Source organism: Ctenopharyngodon idella, chromosome 5 (assembly GCF_019924925.1).
Source record: "Ctenopharyngodon idella isolate HZGC_01 chromosome 5, HZGC01, whole genome shotgun sequence".
NCBI classification, from domain to species: domain Eukaryota; kingdom Metazoa; phylum Chordata; class Actinopteri; order Cypriniformes; family Xenocyprididae; genus Ctenopharyngodon; species Ctenopharyngodon idella.
In genome coordinates this window covers 34,002,289-34,025,273 of record NC_067224.1, presented here as the reverse complement: position 1 = coordinate 34,025,273, position 22,985 = coordinate 34,002,289, and the positions used below count along the sequence as shown (strand labels likewise).

The following is a 22,985-nucleotide window of genomic DNA, read 5'->3' as shown; positions in this document are numbered from 1 at the left end:
AATGTCTTCAAGCAAAAGTAGGCAGTTCCTGACAATTTGCAAATTATATCTGCCAATATATTGCTTTTTAATTATTAAAATGATACAAAACAGAATGTCTTCAAGCAACATTAATATAATGTAATTTAATGTAATGTAATAATATAATATGGATTTGGAATCTAATTGTGAATTTCCTGTACTTTTTTTTCATAAATTAAATTATCATCTAAATAACACTGAATAGGAAGAGAAGACAAGATGTGATCATTTTACAGAATGATTTATATTTTACACTCAATATGGTACATCCCATAAAAATGCTTAGCAAGCAAAGAATTAAAAGTCAAACTTTTTTTTGTAAACATTGAACAGAAACTCGTGCTTTTAGTCAGTACAGTAATTAACACACAGTATGTTTTCAGTGAATTAAAAACCGTTTCCTCCCTTTTGCCGAATATGTATTAATCCTTTGAATATAAATGTACATGTTAGCGTGTAAAGCTTCATTTCCCATTATGTCATTTAAAGCAGTATTAAGGTTATCACTGTACATGGAGATCAATGTCATTACCTCAGATCACAATTAAAACAGTTCAAGCCAATTACAATTTTAAGTCCAGCTCCACATAAACAATCAACAGATGGAGTTTGGGAAATGAACACATCAGGGGAAAGACAAAAATATTACACCTAATTAAAATACATTATTCAAAATATAGTAGCATACATCTCCAATAATTAAGGCTGTAATGACAAACTATCCATGAGAATTTTGGGATGCAAAATGTTTTTAAATAAGTGAACATATAAACACGGGCAAAAAAAATGGCAAGATTTTTCCATCAAAAAGTAATATTTTACATCTGTCCATACCTGAAAGTCAGTAAGCTTGCTTTCTTTCATCAATTGTGCAATATAAGTCAACACCTTTCATATATTATAAATATACATACAACAACGCACTCAATGCCGCTTTCAAGAGCACATTCAACCTACTTTACATTATTTCCCAAGATCTCTCAGACAGAAATATTTATTTATAAGTTCATTCAAGCTATACATTTTTAGTAGTATCTAAAGGTTTCCATATTGGATCAATTTTAAGGCGCAGCCCTAAAGAGAACTATTCGAACTCCGACAGCCGTTATCAAGACCTTTTGCATGGGATCTCACATCTGCAAACCGTAGACAAAAACAGATACTAGCTGATATTGGATGGCCTGATGTATGAGATAATACCCTGTACAAAAAGGGTCACTTTTCCTAGTCCCACACTTACATTCCTGGGGCTTCAGGTCCTGAGTTTGAATCAGAAAGAGGCTGTGACGTGAAGTATAATATTGTAAGCGCATCCTCAAGGTCCCGTTACAATGTGTTACAAAACAGAGGACCTAAACTAATGGGTAACGCAGAACACAGTGCAGAGTGCATGTAGACATTAAGTTGGCATCGCTCTAGACTTGATTTGAGGCCTGGAAAATCTAAGAATGCAGATTTAAAATCTGTTTTTTGGAAAAACAAAACATTCTGGGTTGATCTGTGCTTTAAAATGCTTGATATGGGGCCTTGTATTGTTTTGTTTTTTTTCCATAGTATTTGCATTATATTGCAGGGAACAGCTCTAGATCAGGCATCTGTCCAGTGATGGAATGAGAGGTCAGCTCATTCACAGGCACAGAGGAATGGAAGAACAGTTCAGCTGCTAAATTATCCATGCAGGAAGTGAAAACTACCACCAGATGGATATGTAGAATATACACCCGACCAATTAGGTCAATACGTCACTAGTTACTATAACACTGGAGTCCCTGGATGTCTGCTGTAGATTCACATTTGTGTGTGTTTTTTTTTCACTCCTGCAGGACTAAGCAGCCTAGCAGTAGCCCTCACAAACCTCTTTCTGCACCTCTTATGAGATGAGAAAGAAAACTAAATCAAAGCTGAACGTCAGGTGGGTGACTACTTTGAAACTGCAAGCGAGATAAACAGATCAGATAGACAGAGAGAGCAGCTCTCTTTCGTTAAACTGAAAATAAATAGTGATAAAAGTAACTACAACATAAACGAACACCAAAATGACCCCCCAAAAATAAAGCTGTGGTATAAAGAAACACTTTGTTTCACCCGAACAATCTTGGTTAGGTAGGGATAAAGCCAAATGTTGGCAGTTGATAAGAAATAAACAAAGAAACTTAAAAGTGCCCATGAAGTTAAAACCGAACACTCTCGTCAGTGTCTTAAAGGATTCTTTGTGTATTATGAGGGCTGCATCTCCCCTGGTATCTCATCATTCTCTTCTTTATTAGATGAATCGTTGCTGATATCATCATGAAGCCCTAGTTTTTGGAGCTCCTCCTCTGCGCTGGCCAATGATGACACCGTGACCGTGTGTTCCTCCATCTGCTTCTGAAGGCTGTCCATCTCCTGCCTATGAGAAATGACCATCAGATGAGTGAGAAAGGAGACGCCCACAAGGTCAATGCCATCTGTTATGTGATTGTGGTAGCTTTATTTATATAATGAAATATGTGGAAAAGAAGTATGAGCGAGCAATTTTTTTTTGTAATTAGTTCCAATTATTATTATTATTTTTTTAAATCAGATATATTTATAAAAAAAAAAAAAATAAATAAAAAAAGGCAAAATAAACAAACAATTTGTCAATACAAATAAAAATTGTACATATATTACATCAATTATATAATTATAAATTATTACAATATAAATTATAAATGTATACACTACCATTCATATTATATATATATATCTTGTCATATTTTATTAAAAAAAAATGTTAAACTATAGTGAATAAACTGTATTAATGAATGAAATGTTCAAGGTGTCTGAATAAATTTTGGTTTGACTAATTTATATATATATATATATATATGTGTGTGTGTGTGTGTGTGTGTGTGTGTGTGTGTGTGTATGCAAGACTTACTTTAGCTGTCTCAGACAGTTGTGGAGGTTATTGAGAGGTTCTTTATTGACGGATGCTGAGGGCTTCAACAGTTCGTCCAAAAGTGAAGCAGGAACAGGGCAGTCTGGGATTTTTACTGGCGTCACTGGGGTCGATTCCCCCTTTAATTCCATCCGCTGGTGCGGGGACAGAAACATTGAGAGAAAATATTCCATTACACACTTATACACATATCACAAACTTACACACCATCTAAATTTTAAATTAAAATGAGCATTAGTCTTACCTTTCTGAGCCGGCTGTTTTTGAGGTCCTGTTTGAGCTGGTTGTTCTGCTGAAGAACAGTCTTCATGCTGCTCCTCAGTTCTCCCACTTTAGCCTGCAGCATGAATTTATCCTTCCGCGTGCCGTTGAGCTCCTCCTGCACCATCTCCAGCTCCACCTTTATCCTCTACACATCGCAGTGAACAAAAAAAAGCCCAGAATTTAGAAGCAAATAATCATAATACACATTCTCACATTAGGAACTGACTGAAGTGTAGAACAAAGCAGCTCACCTGTAGCATGTCCTGCAGGGTGTCCATCTCTCTCTGGTGACACTGTTCCACCATCTCCAGCTGCTGTTTTTGCGTCTCAATTTCCCGCTGCCTCTGCTCCACCTCCCACTTCAAATCCTCCACCTTCAAAGAGACAGGAACACAGCTTATATGATATAAACGTAGTGAAGGGTTTTTTTTTTTTTTTTTTTCATTTGTTTTTCTCCATACAGACATAATACAGACATAAAAAAATGTCAATATTTCAAAGCCATGAATGAAACTAACTTATGGTATGTCTGTCATGTTGTTAAAATTTAACTGAGATTTATTTATTTTTTTTTATTTTTTTTTTTTTTCAAAAATGTGTACCCTCACTGGGACAGAACCCTTAAAAGGGCAACTTTTTGTGCCTTATCTACCCCTAAAATGAATATATTAGTAGTAAAATTAGTAAAAGCTTAAAATTAAAATGACTAGTTACTTAAAATTACTAGTACTAATTTGTTGAAGCCATGAAGGTAACATCAAGCCAAATTTATTTGTATAGCGTTTTTCATAATACACATTGTTTCAAAGCAGCTTTACAGAAAATCCTGATGTAAATGTTTAAAATATTGTAATATCACATTTAGCAGATTACAGCTGAGCGATAATATGGTTTACATTCTGTAATGATAAACATTTACTGCATGTATGCAAGTAAAGTTGGGTATACTTATTTATCCAAATTTATATACAGAGCTGAGAGATTATATAGTTTACATTTTGCAACGATATAAACAATAGGGGCTTTTGCGACAAATAGCTCTAGGAACTCAGTTATAGGACCTAGCCACTAGGATAGTTCCCCGAGCCATGTTCCTGGTTGCATTCACACCGGGAATAGGAACTATGGCCGACAGCAGAGTCTTTAAGCGCGGCATTTACAAACGCTAAAAACCAGTGAATGGAGGATGCCGTGATCCGAGCTGTGTTTGTTGTGTTGTGGGTTTTGAGATAACGGAGATGTAATGTAAATGCATTATTTACGCCACTGAAAGAGCAAAAAGTGGGGCTAAGAGACGAAATATCCTATGACCCCTTCAGTATTACATATCATCGAGGCCGAGAAAAGAACACAACTCTGAAGTTAGCAGGTAAATGCCGTTATCGCCGTTTTCCATGTTTGTGAAGTAAATATGTTTACACGGCTTTTTAAAAATGCCGGGTGCCTGTGTTTGACATGCGTTTGAACAATCAACGTCAACTTACGTCACTGATAGTTCCTATAGAGCTGGTTTAGACCCTACTCTGAAGTTGGAGCTAATTTAGTTCCCCCAGAAGGAGTTCCTAGAACTAAAATCGTTTCTAGTTCCTGCGCTGCAAACACGGCAAAATCCGGGTACTTCAGCCAATAGTTCTAGGAACTATGAAAAGGTTCCTCTGGTGCGAAAGCCCCTATTCATGAAGATGAGATTTGCTATATAACATATATTGCTTTATGTGAGTATACTGTATGTGAATAAAGTTGGATATATATCTGTCTACATACAGTATATATTGCTTTACACGAGAGTACTGTATTGTATGTGTACTATATATCCAATTCTAAATATATCACCTGGCGATAATACAGTTTATTTTATGCAATGATGAATGGGGATCCAACTCTTGCGCTTAACTGATTAACATTAATTCTCACCCAGGCTCTGAAACATTGCAACCTGCCTACCCAGACAGCATTTTAAGGCATAACAGGATATATTGCAAGAGGCTCTATGAAAAGCTTCAAACAGCGAGGTAGCTGACTAGATTTTACAACAAAGCCGCACTGTACCTCTTGGTTAGTGAGGGGCTGTTTGTTGAGCGCATCATCAAGTTGTTTTTGAAGGATCTGGAGTTGAGCGTGAGCATCAGCTAATTCCTCCTGGAAATGAGAAACCTCCTCAGAGTGCTTCTCATCTTGAGCTCTATCAGTTTGAGAGAGAGAGAGAGAGAGAGAGAGAGAGAGAGAGAGAGAGAGAGACAGAGGAAAAAAAAATCTGAGAAGTCACTCGCATCTGCTCATTATCATAAATCAGAGAAGTTAATCAAGCAATTTAGGCATTGATCTCCATCGCTGCATTTACAGTTCTTCACATATCTTACAACCATCAGTACATCACTCTAGAATAGCTGGACCTCATTAAGATCTCTTGATATGTGGCAGCAGTTCCATATTATGAGTTTCCGAGGCAGCTGTGAAACTATAATATATGTCTGGAAAACTTACGCAAGTGTCTTAGCCTCTTTCTGCAGAGCTTTGACAAGCTCCTCTTTTGCCTGCAGATCTTTCTTGATCTCGCTGAGTTCCAGCATGGCTGCCCTGTAGTGTCTGCGGTTATGGGCTGCCTCCAGCTTGGCCTCCGCCACCTGAACAAAGAATACAAACACACAGGTCACACACTTGCACATAACAAAATAAACCAAAGCCTTCGGGAGCTCTCAAAGGAAACTGGAAATGTCATGCAGCTGTTAAACCATATATTAACCTGCTCTGTCAGATCCTTGACTTTTATTTTCTCCTTCTCCAGAGCAGCCTGCAGCGTTTGCACTAAGTGTCTCATCTGCTGGTCCTCCTCTTCTTTACGCTTTAATACTGCCTGAACCTGGGGTGAAAGATTACAGAGATGTTAAAACAAAACAAAAATTTGTAATATATATATATATATATATATATATATATATATATATATATATATATATATATATATATATATATATATATATATATTAAAAAAAAAAAAGGTAAAAAAATATTCAATTCCACTGATTAAAGTTTTGTCAAATCATGACATGACATGTCGTTTCACACCTGCAAGTTGAGCTGGACAAGATCTGCTTCTCTCTTTGCCAGTGCAGCCTCTAGAATATTAGCATGTTCCCGCAATGCACTGTGGGATTTTCCAAGCCCGGAGAGTTTCCCTTTCTCATGCTCTAGCTCAAGTGCAAGCTTCTTATTAGCATCTTCCAGGCGACGAATTCTCTTTTTAAAATTTCGTGATTCTTGGAGCTGTGTGCCAAAAAAAAGTGAAAAAAACATTTAATTTGAATTTTGATAGCACCACTTCTTCCACAAATTGCAATGGACTGTCCATTATGTGGAACTCACTTACATGGAATTAATGACTGAATTATTAATTATTTAATTAAAATTCCATGAAAAAAAAATACATTGAATTATAATTAAATAAAAACTATCAGTGAAATACATTTTTGGAGCAAGGAGGAGATCATTTATTTTTTACAAACAGTATTATTATAACAGAATTACTATGAATTTCTAGTATCACAAGAGAATAATAGGGAAAAAATTACATGTACAATAACATTCAAAAGGGGTCAGTAAGATTTTTTTTTTTTTTTTTTTTTTTTTTAAAGAAATACATTTATTCAGCAAGGACACATTAAATTGACCAAAAGTGATTTCTGAAGGATCATGTGACACTGAAAACTGGAGTAATGGTAGCTGAAAATTACATTTTAAAATGTATATTTAAAAAAACAGTTATTTCAAATTGTAATAATTGTTCACACAAAAAAAAAAAAAAAAAATTACTGTATTTTTGATCAAATATATACATATTTTGCTCTCAAAAATACACAAAAATCTCACCGGCCCCAAACTTTTGAATAGTAGCATATTTATTTAGCAAGCAAACATCTTTTTCAGAAAAAAGCTTATCTACAATTTTCTGAACTAAGAAAAGGATGTGCATGTAAACATGTTAATTGTTACTAAACCATACAGGTTGCTATTTAGATTAAATTAAACCTGGTCTTGAACAAGTGTCTTATTTGCTTTTAGGAATAAGGGTAACACTTTAAAATAAGATTTCATTGGTTAACAATTCAATCATGACAAATTTTTAGCATGGTAATGTGTATGACAATGTTAATGTATTTGGTCTGTATTCGGAATAGATCTGTTATGCTGTTGCTGAATTGCTGCTGTTGTAGATTATTGCTGCTGCAGTACAGATCAAGTACAGGAACTTGTTACTGCCAATACATACGCCGATACGCTGCTGCGAGTAAGACATAGCGCTGCTGCACAAATAGCATATATCAATAACCCATAGCAGATCTATACAGGTGGAGCTGGGAAGGCGGAGGGTTTTAGAGGAACTCTGAAGCGCGCTGCAAACTGCTATAGTGAATGTAACCAGCCATTTAAGTGTGTGAGCAACAAGCTCATTGGCTGCAGAAGTGACATGAACCAATCAGCTTGTGCCAAGTAGTTAATGCTTTAATTATCATCAGCTTGCGTTAAGGACCCATCAGCCTGCGCCATCTAGAGTTTCATGACTGAACTATGTATTTAATGTATTAACTAACATGAACTAACAATGAGCAATACAGTATTTATTAATCCTTGTTAATGTTAGTTAATAAAAATCCAGTTGTTCATTGTTTGTTCATGTTAGTTCACAGTGCATTAACTCATGTTAACAAATACAACATTTGATTTCCATAATGTATTAGTAAATCTTGAAATTAACATTAACTAAGTTTAGTAAATTCTGTAGAAGTATTGTTCATTTTTAGTTCATGTTAACTAAAGTAATTAACTAATAAGTTTTCTCTCACCTCGTCTTCTAGTTCCATCACTTTCTCCTGATATTCCTCCAGCTCAGTGCTGGTGAGGTTGATGACCTCCTGTAACTCTTTCTCCAGCATGGCTTTACTCTGACTCACTGTCTCCAGCTCTCCCTGCAGGGACTTCACCTTAGCCTGAAGCAATGAAAAAAAAAAAAAACACATCAGTTATTAGAAAAGAAGATACACTGTAGTTACTCACGGCACCACTGCAATACTTCCAAGTATTTAACAGCGAAAGAATTATAATCATTGTGTCCCAATGCTTTCAGGATGTATGCAACTCTTTTAACGTTTTAATGTTTATATTGTTGACCATCACTACTAGTTTACCTGAAATTCCTGGTTATTTCCTCCCTCTGAAACTTGAGCTCTGAGTTTGTCAAGTTCAGCCTCAGCTGTCTCTTTGGCAGCGAGAGCTTCCTGTAGCCTGCGGCTCAGAATGCCAACTGCATTCTCATAGGCCTTATGCTTGGCCTTCATCTCTTTCTGTGCACTGGTCAAATCTGTGCCCAAACGCTTCATCTTCACCTTCTGCTCTGAGATAGCCCTGGAAGAGGAAAGAGCAGATGCATAACAGCAAGTTATTTTTGGTACATTTCACCATCATATGTTCCTCTAAACATTCAGGGTCATTTTTTAATTTGTTTAATAATTATTTAAGGAATTATTAATTCCTTTGTTTAAGGAATCTCAATCCTCTGTGCTTTAATCTTGAGACACAAGATCATAAGCAAACACGTACAACTGGTGGAACACTTCGGCACTATTGTCTATATGTCACATCACATATCAGTGATGTCAAAGAATGAGCAGCGATCACTATGGAAACCCTTATGGCAGTAGAGGCGGTGTGATTGTGACTCACGACTTGGCTTCATTTTGCATTTGTTCAATCCTCTTCCTCAGATTTTCATTCTCTTCGGTCACTGATGCCAGATGGTTCTGATCAAACTGAAGGGACTGAAGCAACAACATGGAGAGTGTCAAAATATGCTATATACACTACTGTTCAAAAGTTTGAGGTTGGTAATACTTTTTAATGTTTTTGAAAAAGTCTCTGAAGCTCACTAAGGTTACATTTATACCAAAATAACAGTAAAAACAGTAATATTGTGAAATATTGTTACAATTTAAAATATTGATTTTCTATTTCAATACATTTAAAATGTAATTTATTCCTGTGATGGCAAAGCTGGATTTTCAGTGGCCATTACTACAGTCTTTAATGTCACGTGATCCTTTAGAAATCATTCTGATATGCTAAACATTTCTTATTATTATCAATGTTGAAAACAGTTGTGCTGCTTAACATTTTTGTGGAAACCCTGGTACATGTTTTTCAGCATTATTTGATGAATAGAAAGTTCAAAAGAACAGCAATTATTTAAAAATATTTTTTTGTAACATTATAAATGTCTTTGCCATCACATTTGAACAATTTAATGCATCCTTGCAGAATAAAAGTATTAATTTGTTTAAAAAGAAAATCACTGACCATTTGAACAGTAGACTATGTAGGAAAAAGGCTGTATCCTTGCAACCGAGATGATCTTAGTAATGCAGTAGGTGTGTACCTGCAGTTGAGAGTCAAGTTGGTCTCTCTCTGTCTGTACGGATTGTAAATGGGCTTCCAGGCCGTTCATCTGCTGCTGGACTCTCTCCACTTCCTTCTGCAGGCGATCCTGTTCCTGTTCTGCGCTCTTCTTTTCTCCCTCCATTCTTAACAGCTCCTGCTTCAGGTCCTTCACCTCCGTCACCAGACGCTTTTTAGAAGCCTTCAACTCAGAAATCAACTGGTCTTTGGAGCTGGCATCTCTCCGGTAAGCTTCAACCATCACCTGCAGGAAAGAGTACAGTAGATCAAGGACACTTCTACCAAATCCTATTTGACTATTTTGTTGATTCACAAGCATTAGGAGCATATTTTTGTGGAAGAACCTTCTCACAACTAGTCTTATTCAGCAACAAACAAATTTTGCATATCTGTCAGTCATACATAAATGAAACCAGTGATAAGATTTCTATAATAGTACTAATAAACTGAATGTATTTTAAATACACAATAAACAGTTTTATATATTTATCATCAATAAATCCAATTTGTTTCAGTCTCACACATTAACTAATTGAATATTGCTTGTTCCACAGCTAACTGTATTTTTTTATACTTTTTAACTGAATTGTTTTCACAGTTAACAGATTTATGCTGATTCTAAGCCATTTTACTAAATGCATTTTGAAAATATGATTATTTAAATAATTAGAAGCAATTAGTTAATAATAAAATATGCCATGAATTATCTGTGTGCAGAAATCTTACGTTTCTTACCTGTTTAGTTTATGTCTGACTGACAAATATGCATCACATTAAATTTATTAGTTTAAAACCGTGTAATCTGAATGAATGGAAATTTTACATGCAATTCAAATACATAAATCTTAAATTTCAGCCTAAATTTTGGGGCCACCTACTTTTTGCTGCATGAACTGCTCTTTCAGTTTCTGTGCTTGTTTTTTGAGGGTGCCATTCTCTTGCTGTAGAGCTTCAATCTTGTGGAGAGAAAGAGAAAAAATGCAATCTAAACCCATCCTAATGTTCTAGTTACAAAAAAGCACATCACTCAAATTCAAACCTCTCACCTGGGTTGCTTTGACCTGCAGTTCCTGTCTAAGTTGGTCAAGAGTGTCCGAGGCCACCAGCACTTCCTCTCCAAGCCTTTCTGCTCCTTCATCCAGCTCGCTCTTATCTGCCCGTGCTGCCTGCAGAGCCACTTCCAGGACTATTTTCTCATTTTGGAGATACTGCAGGGTTTCCTCTTTAACTGTGGCGTCAGTTTGTAGCTCCTCCAGCTGGGCCTGGAGCTCCTGGTAACGGGCCTCCAGCTGATTAAGGGCCTGTTCTTTGGTTTGGAGGGTCTCCTGAGTAGTGGTGAGCTGCTTCATCAGCTCCAGGTGCTCACGCTGTAACAACTCCAGCTGGGCGTCTTTTTGGGAGAGAATGAGTTTGACCTGGATGGAGAAGAATTTGAGAATTTAAGTCGAATTTGAGTAGGCTGCATAAATTAGGTCAACCAGAACTGGGAACACTTCCCACAACATCCAATGTACTTGTTACATTGTAAGAGGAATGGCATCTACATTAATATTAGTCTGTCTGTCTCATCCTTATCCTGAGGTTACAGTACACCGCTGAATCCGGTCTGTATTCAGACCAGATGGTGGACCTGCACCTAGAGATGACCACAACAGCCTTGAATGTCAGAGGAGACCATGACAACTAGACGAGCCATAGAGACAAATCCCTTGCAAAGACCTTGTCAACTACAGTAATCGGCACAAATCCTCAGCAAAGACCACAAGAACCATACAAGTCCTCAGCACAGACCCTATGGCCATCTTCAACTCCCCTCCCACCGAATGCTGGCGAAATGTATCCTGATCTTCAAGCAGATCGAACTGGATGAAATATTCTGAATGATATCAATGCACAATCTGACTTGTGATGTAGCCTGGAATTAAACCACGCCATGTTTGTTCGTCCAGAGAACTGGTCCCTTGACTGAGCCTTGTTTCTCCCAAGTTTTTTTTTCTCCATTTCTGTCACCGATGGAGTTTGGGTTCCTTGCCACTGTCGCCTTTTGACTTAATATTCTGAAATATTATTGACTTGAATGCACTGACACTGTTTTGATTTTGCGCACAAAAAGTATTCTTGTCGCTTCATAACATTAACATTCATAACACTGCTACTTTTCTAGACCTTGAATGTGGTAATTTCGTTGCTTACTATTTAGGATAAAAAAAACCTTGGATTTCATAAAAAATATCTTCATTTGTGTTCCGAAGATAAACGGTCTTACGGGTTTGGGGTGACATGAGGGTGAGTAATTAATGACAGAAATTTCATTTTTGGGTGAACTAACCCTTTAAAATAAATTACAAGAATGTCCCCATTGAGCAACCTGGGATTAAGGGTCTTGTTCAAAAGCACATTGCTGATGGGTTCGAACCTACATCTGTGTGTGTGTGTGCATGCTAGCGTTTAGATAAGGGGTTCGCCTGCTGAGGGGCCTCAGTGATCCTCCAGTGGGGCTGCGAGACTTAAAATTAACTTAAATACATTCCTATAATTGTTTACTTTCATTGTTAATGCATTAAATTAAAAATGATCAAAGCACAACCTCGCTCGTATTCTGTGACTGATTGTTTCGGAGCAGCGCAAGCAGTTTCTCATTGCGCTGTGTGAAATACAGACTGAACGGCGGCTCAAAACATCCAACCACTATATACAAACTACATCTCTTAATTGGATAAGGCAACCCAGTGTCACACTAAGGTAAAGGTAAAGACAACTGGGAAAGAGACACTGAAGAGGGAGTCTGCGTATGTACAGTATAAGGGCCTTGCAGTATTGATTTAGAGTAGAAGGGGGGCTTTGGAGTAAAAAAGGTTAGGTTTAGATACCTGCTCTAGCTCTCTCTCCAGTGCTGTGGCTGTATTGGCAAGTTTGAGAAGATGCTCTCGCTCCTCCTCAAACTCTTCCAGCTTTTGCTGAAGATCTTCCTCCACCATCGTCTTTGCCTCCTGGATTTGATGTATGGCTGCTTCTTGAGTCAACATGTCCGCCTGGATAAGAATCAGCCTATTATTATTGTGTGTGTCATTCTTCAGCTTTTTCCTTGTTTATTAAGTAAAAAATAAAATATAGTGCCAGACCTCTATACTCTGTAGCTGTACAGCAATCCGTTCCTTCTCTTTTATAGAGCGATGTTTCGTCTCTGTGAGTTTGTGAGAAAGAGTAACATTCTCCATCTTCAGATTTTCCATCACACCAATCTGAGTCATTTGACCGGCCTGAAAGTAAATATACAAACAAACGCACACTACAGATGGCCATTCCGCTTTCTGCTAAACATAGGATTTTGAATTCATATACTACCATTCAAAAGTTTGAGTTCAATGTGTTTTTTGAAAGAAATGAATACTTTTATTCAGCAAGGATGCATTGAATTGATCAAAAGTTACGATAAAGGCATTGATAATGTTCCACAAAAATATTAAGTAGTACAAATGTTTTCAACATTGATAATAATAAATGTTTCTTCTGCAACAAATCAGCATTTTAGAATGATCTCCGAAGGATCATGTGACACTGAAGACTGAAGTAGTGGCTGCTGAAAATTCAGCTTTGCCTCCAAAGGAATAAATTACATTTTAAAATATATCAAAATAGAAAACAGCTATTTTGTAATAATGCTCTACATGTTTACTGTATTGTTGATCAAATAAATGCAGCCTAGGTGACTGTAAGACTTCTTTCAAATAAATTTTAAAAATCTTACCGACTCAGAACTGAGAATGGTAGTGTACATATTATGGGAAAACAAATTTATATTCCATCACAGCGGGCCATTATACCTGCATGTTTGCCATCTCTCCCTGCAGTCGCACACGTGCCTCCTGTGCCAGAGTCAGCTGCTGCTGGTACCAGAGGCGGAGCTGCTGCAGGGAGTCCACTTCTGCCTGTGAGGTCTTCAGTCTGCTCTGCAGAGCGTTCCTCTCGCTCTGGACCCGCTGAAGCTGTGTCTGCAGGCCTCCCATCTGCTGCCGCAACTCAGAGACTAAGTGGAAAAATGACAAACAGGAGAAAGCTATGTAAAGATTTTGATACTTATTATTATTAATTAACTGTTAATATTATTATAAATATTATGTATATTCTAAATATTTATTCAATATTTCACTTAATATTTTGAGCATGAACTCAGAAGTACAGACTTAAGTCACCAAGTATGTTAACCAGTCAAGTGAGCACAGATATAGGTTTTTCAACAGGTTTTTTTTAAACCAGAAAAATGGCCAAATAATGGCCATTCAATCACCTTGGCCAATATTTTGGTCAATTACTAGATAATTTAAACCGTAATCAAAATAGTTCCCTGTGCACTAAATTTACTAAAATCTACTGGTACTAGTGGGCAAAAGCGATATCACCAAGTTAACCGTTCTGAGTAATTACAGTCAAGTCAAGTTTCAAAGCAGTTTTACAGAAATAAGCAGGAAAATAACAGAATCAATGATGCAAACTTCATCAAATATGAGACAAATTTAAATTCTGCAGTAAAGCAGCTCTACAAAGACAATAGTGTTAGTTCAGTGTTGGTTCAGTTCAGTAACCATGTAAAGTTTATACATTGAGACTGACATGTAAATCTACCACTTTGTCCTTACCTGTGTGGTCCCTGGTATTCAGGTTCTGCTGCATCTCCTCCACTTTGACCATCAGCCTCTGGTACTGCTCTTCAGCCAGCTGCAAGTCATTGCCCAGCGAGGCCAGGCTGGCGTTCTTCCCCTCCAGATTGGCCTGGAGATCCACCATAGCCTTCTCCAGTGCAGAGCAGTTGGAGCGTAGCGTGGTGACCTCAGAGGTGAGGGTGCTCTGCCTCTCCTGACTGGCCTGGCTTTGCTCCACCTGGACCTGCAACTGAGCACTTACGGTCGCCAGCTGTGCCTGGAGCTCTGTTTTTTCTTTCAGAGCCTGGAAATGGAGGACGGTTTTAGATGATCCATGTAGTTTCAACCATGTTTTTAAGAAGTATATTTATAACAATTAATAAATATGTACACATATACAGTTCAAAACTTTGAGGTCAGTAAGACCATTGGTTACACTGATTCCTTTCATTTGTATTTATATTAAAAAATTTAAAAAATGGTTTTATTGGTGAAATACTATAATAGGGTTACAGGAAAGAATTATTATTTTTTTTAAATAAAATCTTAATTTTTATACATTATTTTTTCAAATAAATGTTCTAATCAATAATTAAAACAGGTAACACTTTAATTTAAGGTGACGTAGTTACACGTTATTACTTGTACTCAATATAGTAATAGTAGTAAATTATGCATAATCACAAGTAACAAACACTAAACCAAACCCTAATTGTAGCTCTATAGCAATAAGTACATGTAGTTAATTAATATTACTTAACTGTAAATATTTAAACTAATCTGCTCTCTAAATATGGGCATCAGACATTTAAAAAATCCATATCATTTGACCACAAATAGAAAGACATATATTCTGTTTGTAGCAGGTAGCAAATATTGGACGAATACCTGAGACTCTACTATTAACTCACCTGATTGGCCTCGGAGGAAAGAGACTCCAGTTGTCCTTCTAACCTCATTTTCTCTTTCAGCACTTGCAGCATCTCATCATGAGTCCCCATCACAGAACTCCCATATGACACACTAAAAATGCACAATTCAGCAGTCATCATGAAGGTTTAATGGGCTGGTTTCTCCAAAAGGTCTAAAAATATTTAGGGGATAGACTAACCGGAGGAAATTGTGGGTCCATACCTGCTGGAGAAGCTGTCTCTGCGACTGCGAGGCTCTACGCTGCCCTCTCCTTCCTGTTCCAGCTCTTCCATGTGTCTCTCGTCAGTGGCTGCCTGCAGGACTTCCTGCAGTGATGGAAAGTGGCCCATGGCTTCTGCAGCAATCTCTCTCCCTTCAACAGTATATGGAGCCTTCGGCCTGTTCACTATTGCAGCTAACATATTAAATGTACCTGTAGTAGACACACTACTATAGGATGAGCTATCGCTATCATTGCCATCAGCTCTGAAACCCGATTCGCTGCCATCCACCTCAGAGACGTTGTCTCTGATAAGCTGAGATGATTCTGAATGGGTGTTGGTCTCAGAGCTGATGCTGATTTGTGAAATGGTGGAGACTGAGCTGATGGAGGAATGCAGCGAGCTAAACGATGAGTCGGTAGACGCAGAAACTACCCCACCAGGCGCCTCTGTGCTTTTAATGTCAGATTCGGAAGTTTTGTAGTCGGCGAGAGAGTGGATCTTGTTGGACCGAGATGATTTGGATTTCTTCTCTTTGCTGGAAGGGATTCCCAGGCTTCCCAGTTTGGGACCACGAGGAACGCTGGTGCGCAGGAAAGAGTATTCCTTAGTCATGGCAACGGTACTGGCCCTTGGGAGACCCTCAGGATGGAGCATGAGCTCTGGGTCCAAAGTGCTAAATTGGCGGCTCTTAGGAGTGGACCGCTTGGTCTGAACGAGACAAAGAAATGACGATTAAACATAAGATATGCAAAACAGGAAACAGTAGCAAACACTGGACAAACATTGAACAGTTTATCTATGTCTAACATTAAGTCCATCAAGTCCACCTATAGCTAATATTAAAGAAATAATTTACCCAAAAATGATTTGCTCACCCTCATGTTGTTCCTATCCTGTTTGACTTTGTTTTTTTCCAAGGAACACAAATAAGAATGTTAAAATAAATAAATAAATGGTAAATAGCAAACCCTCAAAAAAACTAAAATACACCAATCGTCAATTTAGTGTAATGCTTCTTCATGTGCCATATTTAAATAAACTTGAGAGGTATGGCAGAGTTTCAGAGAATAATGACTTAAAATTTGGTCTGTTTTTCACACAAAGTTATATTATGACTTCAGAAGACTTGAAATATAGCACACAAGAAATGTGGACTACTTTTATGGTGCTTTTTTGTCATTTTTGGTGGTGGACAGTGTCCACTCTCATTCACTTTCATCGTAAGGAAACAGTTTCCTTTTCTGCTCCACGAAAAAAAAAAGAAAGTCCTATGTAATGAGGGTGAGAAAATGATGCAAATTTTCATTTTTTGGCAAACTATATTTATTTAATTCAATATCAGTCATTTCATAGAAACTGACAGCTCTCATTTGCTGACTCACTCTCTCTGTGTGCCGCTGTACTCTGTATTGTTTGAGCTGTTCCTCCAGACGCCGTCGAGCTTCCTGGCGAATTTTTTCTTCATTTTCCATCTCCACTGATGGCTCTTTTGAAGCTACAAGAAAGACACTGTCAATAAATGCACAAAAACTCTTGCTACATAAAAATAGGCAGGTGAAAATTTCAGATATTGTCAACCAAGCTGTATTGGATTGAATGCAACAGGCTATTGATTATATGAGAAAATAACAACTCATCAATCCTGAAACATGCTTGTTTGACAATGCTGTTTCTAGGGATGGAAACTGAAAACTGGTTCCATTTTTAAAAAATACAAGAACTTGCACAGTCATCTTTTTACAGTTGTGATGATGATGAGCGAGTATCTTGTTTGTGCACATTATTAATATTTTAATGCAATTAACAGTTCTGTGTAAATGCCTGTTTTGGTGGCTTATATGTTTTGCTACAATGGCCTCACAGAAAAACTAAATTTAAAGTACGAGTCTACATAAGTAAGTTACTAGAATGAATAAATATGGTAATGTGTTTCTTTTTTGTTGTGGTGTTGCTGGAACTGTATAATAATATCTGATTTGTTATTACTGCTCTTTTAAAATCTGAAATTAATAATAACCAGGCTGCTGAGCATTTTCCAGAGCAGAATTACTAGAAGAATCAGTAATTACAATCATTAAGGGAATTGTAAAGTGGAAACGGAACCATTAAAATCATTAAAATGTCTCATGATTCTCATCCCTAGTCTTTTAAGAGTGAAGCTTCATGCTTGTCCTGGCAGAGCAAACACCATGTGAACTCTGCAACCCATAATGAGCCATTCCATCTGCCTTAGTCAGAAAAAGAGAAAAGCACACTTCAGTTTCTGCGTCAGTTAGTTATTAGTTCAGCCATATTTCACATCCAAGCCAAACTGACTTACTGGCAAGACAATGTGCATCTTGTTATGTTGTTCTCAGAAAAGCTTAACTTTTCCTGAATCACCAACCAGCACAACAACCCCAGTATTGCCAGCAGAGAATTGTCAGAAATCAAAGCACCAACAATCACAGGAGAGACTAATTAGCCTTTAATTAATTAATTAGGGGACATTATGCAATGGAGAGATTCCCACTAAAATCTCCCAGCAAGCCAAAACGGAAGAGCAGGCAAAAAACAGGGTACACCAAACGGGGAGGGTTAGCCTAAATCAGCCTCAAAAGCCAAACTGAGGGGAATTACAACACAACAGGAAGGGAAGAGGGTGATTCGGGGGGGTTATCCAATATCGTATGCTTACACAATTCAGTCTCCTGCATAGGAATACTTAGTCTGAGCGATTGCAATGCGTCACCCTTGTGAACAGAGCCCTCTGCAAGAGCTGCCTCAGACTTCTCTAGGCTGTCAGGGAAAGAGGCCACACCTGGATCCAGTTCTGCGCTCAGGGGGGAGTCGGCAAGGCGGCTGCCCGGTGAAGGAGTTGCCAGAGGTGGGGTGCTGCCTCCGTGAGCTTCCTGACCCTGCACCGCGGCCTCTCCGTTTGGCAACAGCTCTGCTTTGACATGACCTACAACAAAGTAAAGGGATTCAGAAAAGAGCTTTACATTTACAGGTGTTTTTTAATGTTTTACAGACCAATAATTACCTATCAGCATGGATGACATATGCAAAAGTAAAGGTTTTTGGCTTATTACAACTTTCAGTCATGTTCGGTCTGACCTGTTATGTGTACTACTATACAGAAAAATACTTATATACTTACATGCTATACAGAAACATAAAAGGTTACACTTTATTTTAAGGTGTCCTTGTTACAGTGTAATTATACATTTAAGTACTGAGAAATATTAATTAACTACATGTACTTACTATTGTGTTATGGTTAGGATTAGGATTGTTGTAGGGTTAGTTGCATGTAATTATGTACAATTTATAGTATATTACTATAGTAACTACATGTAACGACTAAAATAAAGTGTTACCAAATCAAATTACTGACTGGTCATTTAACAACTGTAGGCCTAGCTAAAATTAAACACTGACAAAAGAGTTTTAAATTAAAATTGTTGTATTTAAAATGATTAAAATTAAGTAAAAATGTGATAAAATACAATTTATTTTAAAAAATATATTACCCAAAAGAGCACTTTTTTATGCTTTTTTTAGTAAGCATCACTCCACGCAAAAACACGCAAGACGATAAGGTCCCATTAGTAATGCATGTACTAACATTAACAATGAGCAATACATTTGTTACAGTATTAATTTATCTTTGTTAAAATTAGTTAATAAAATATATAATACAATTCCATGAAATAATATTAATAACAGACACAATTTTCAATTTTTATAATGTATTAGTAAATGTTGAAATTAACATTAAAAATGCTCATAAATGTTTTAGAAGTATTTTTTCATTGTTAGCTCATGTTAACTAATGCATTTAACTAATGTTAACAAACTGAACCTTATTGTAAAGTGTTACCAACAATTCTGTAGAAACAATGGCCCATTCATAGACATATCTGTCATCCGTGATTCATTTCTTCCACAGACAGAAGCGTCCATTACCGAGATAAAGCGAACAGCGCACCATTAAGGGGGACCATCTTCTCCTCATGTGGACAATGGACATTATTTTGAACATATCTGTCTAAAGCATTATTCTTTTAGTTATGGGTAAAATGTTACTTTGCGCCCCTTTAAAGTACAAAGCGCAATGCTATGAGGTTGGGATTGGTGCTTTTTGGTCATTCACAACATTCATAATTAGAGAGCAGCATAAACTGAATGTTCTCCTGTGGGCAAGTCTTGCAGAACAAGTCAAACAGCTTAATCGAGCTACAGTGACAGTTCAGGAAACTGACACTGAAAGTGCGGGGGAAGTTTGTGGATATATCCAGAGAAAAAAAGCTTCTTTATAAGGTAACAAATGGCACTGAAAAAGTGGGAAGAAAAAACATCTCAAAGCCAAGTGACGCAGTAAACAGCAAATGTTCACTTTAAAATCTTGCCAAGTTTTGAATGAACACAACAAACAACTCTCATAAGACAAGCTTAACAGCGAATCCTGTATACGCTCACATTTTGAGCATAAATTGTACATTTTTATACACATAAGGGAAAGTATGAATTGGAAAGTACAAATAAACAGCCTCAATGTTGATGAATCCAGTCATCTAACTGCAATCATCTACCCATCTATCATTTTATCCAGTCATCTAACATCAAACTTTTAGATGCCAAGGACCCCCAAATATGATCCCCAAATATGACCCCCATCCTCATGTGAGAGACCTCAATTATAGCTACATATTTTCATGTATAAAGACCCCATTTATACTATAAAATATTATAGAAACATGTGTAAAATATTTAGTTTCTTTTACATTACATTTCCTTTTTATCTACTCATTATAGTACTGTACTGTTAGATGCATTTTTTTTGTTTATTTATTTTAATAGTTTTAATTATTTAGCTATTTAAATCAACCTTTTTTATGTAAATCATTTTTTTTTAAATGCAATTTATTTTAAATTAAAAGCATTAATTAATTCATTTTAAAAAATTAATTTTGTTTTTCTCTAAACTTTTCCACAGTCCCTAGCACACTCTTGCCGCCCCCTGGGGGTCCCCAGTCCCCAGTTTGAAAACCCCTGACTTAGAACATCATCCATCAAATTTAATCTCAAAAGAACACTCACCATTAGGGATTTTCTCCGTTACGAGTGATCTCTCCGACTTCAGAGATTCTAAAGTATTGCTGTCCAAATGCTGCGCATTCGGCTGCTGAGGGATGGCCTCAATTGAGGCTGTTTCATTATTTCCATTTTCCATATCTCTTGAAATACAGATGCTGTTCTAGCATCCATGAAAATGAGCTGGGCCTCACTAGTGCAATTCACCTTTACTTCATGCTCGGTAAACTTTGGTTGAGACTGTAGGCTGGCCTGGATGGTTCAAACGGCTTCGGTCCTTGGTGAACCTGAGGAATGAAAACATTACTTTAAGTCATCCATACTTTAAGAAGCGTTCAAGGTTCATTGCACAGTTAAATCAACAGCAGCAACAATGATTAATAAGTAATTTATCATTTAGTCATGATGCTGATGCTTCTATCTAAATCATCTGACATTATGATAATTACAGGGAGATTTGCCCTGAAGCAATCTAAGATTAAATGTTTTGATCAAGGGCACAATGGTGACATACTTAAAGTATATCATTGTTAATGGAAGTGGCACTAGTTGTTTAATTCTTTCTTTGTCATGTGTTTGTATAAAGTGCCTTCTGAAAGCTACAAATTGTTTTTCTCTCTGTTCTGCTAAAAATAACAGACATTGTTGTTTTTTTGTTTTGTTTTTTTACAAATATGGGATTTGAACCTAAAACCTTTTACATACCAGCCCACTAAGCTGCACCACTTCATTTTGGAAAATAAAAGGGGAAAATCACTCACTGAAGTCAATGCTTTTTTTTGTCAATATTTATAATAAATATTGGACACATTATTTTTGCATCATTGCTGACAGGTGGTGATGACTCATACTGAGCCATAGGCAAAGAAATCAATTTTATGACTAATGAAAGCAGGAGATTTAACAATATAATCCTTCATATATACACTTCTGCGTATATTTTTCCTTATATACACTTTTCAGCATTGTAGTTTGTTTTATCCTAGTTGTTATAGTTTAGTGTCATGATAGGCAGGATAGGACTATTATACTGTTTTAGTGCGTTGTTGTTGTTATTGCACATTGTGACACATCATTATGGTGGAGGAATGAGATTTCTGTGTCACACAAATCTGGATGATTAGACTAACCATCAACACGAGTCTAACTATAGACTAGTGCGATTTAAGACACTTACCAGACATCTAACATGCAAACGAAGTTGACATTACTTTAAAATCAACCTAAATACACGTCATTCTCAAAATCACATACAGACAGATCAGGCTGTCAACAGCATTTTTGATCAACTGTCACTTTCAACATAGAGGTAATGATTCTTCTTTTAGTGTAACGTTAATGAACTGAAAATGAAAGCACAGCAACAAACACATTAATCATAATAAATAATCAGTAGCACGTAAAAAGTGAAAAATCCCTAGCGATACAGTGTCAAAGTGAGTTTATTATTATAAATCTCTGATCTCATTAGCATCAGCATTTTAGCTACTTAGCCACATCGCACGACATCTTAAAACCTTAAGCAAATGATGCATGACACTGACACACGACCACGTTTCTGCATAGCAATCGTCACGTGAAATGGTGAATAATTAGCATGGTGATTAGAAGAGACGATAAAAAAGTAATTAAGCACTAACCTTAGACGTGCTCCTGCCTATACTACGTGGCTGTTTAGGTTCCGTCCTTCAAACAGATCCGTCTCACAGCGGTTTCCTCAACAATAAAGGTTCCGCGTAGAGTTGCTGCGTAGCCATTGAAGCAAAAGCATCTAGATTTTAAAATCCCCTATATATTATTTATAACAATCTAATATCACAATAACCAGTTAATACGCATACTTTTATATATTATTTATGGATAAATATCAAAATCGTTCACTTCTGACCAATTGTGGATGTACTGATCTAAAAAATACAGGCCTGGTTTCACAAACAGGGTTTAAATTAAACCAGGATTAGGCCTTTGTTTAATTAGGGCATTTAAATAGCTTTTATAAAAATGCCTTATAAAAACATTACTGTGTGCATCTTGAGACACAACAATGGTGTATTTTAAGATATGTCAGTGCAAGTTGCTTTCTGTTAAGACAGCTCAAACATGCAATAAGCCTAGTTTGTGAAACCGGGGGATAGGGTACAACGGGGCTAAAGGTGCACCGGGGTAAAAGGCTCATTTGACTGAATTATCCTTAACAACCACATTTGACTACGCACATGGAAATTTGGTGGATCGCACTCGCTAACAGCAACGCATAGTTGATCCTGCGCTAATTTTATGTTTAATTTTTTTTTTCTTTAGATTTATGTGCAAATTGAGAAGTGATAAAATTATTGACTGTATTTTGTGACAAAGGTCTTGTTAATAATTCAGTTTTGTTCAAGGTTTTTAAAGCAGATAATGAATATGTAAAAGTATGGTATTTGGGGTAAAAGGCGGCCCTGCTGTTGGGGCTAAAGACACAATAATTAACATGAT

At 36.8% G+C, this 22,985-nt stretch overlaps 1 protein-coding gene across 2 annotated transcripts; it reads right to left on the bottom strand.

Annotated features, from left to right (window-relative positions):
• Positions 1-246: 246 nt before the first annotated feature.
• Positions 247-22,254, bottom strand: golga3 (golgin A3). 2 transcript variants are annotated; one of them, XM_051892624.1, is made up of 24 exons: positions 22,148-22,254; positions 20,514-20,794; positions 18,109-18,375; positions 16,814-16,926; positions 15,430-16,139; positions 15,207-15,318; positions 14,293-14,599; positions 13,480-13,682; positions 12,778-12,915; positions 12,526-12,687; positions 10,702-11,070; positions 10,534-10,611; positions 9,636-9,899; positions 8,927-9,021; positions 8,392-8,608; positions 8,050-8,193; positions 6,275-6,472; positions 5,952-6,068; positions 5,693-5,832; positions 5,258-5,390; positions 3,460-3,582; positions 3,189-3,353; positions 2,924-3,078; positions 247-2,410 (listed from the first exon to the last, which is right to left on the bottom strand). In XM_051892624.1, exons 2-24 carry the CDS (start codon positions 20,644-20,646, stop codon positions 2,239-2,241), a joined length of 4,515 nt encoding a protein of 1,504 aa, XP_051748584.1. In that variant the 5' UTR covers positions 20,647-20,794; positions 22,148-22,254; the 3' UTR covers positions 247-2,238. The 2 variants fall into 2 exon arrangements, with proteins under 2 accessions (XP_051748584.1, XP_051748585.1); XM_051892625.1 differs by having other exon boundaries at positions 18,232-18,375.
• Positions 22,255-22,985: the final 731 nt, after the last annotated feature.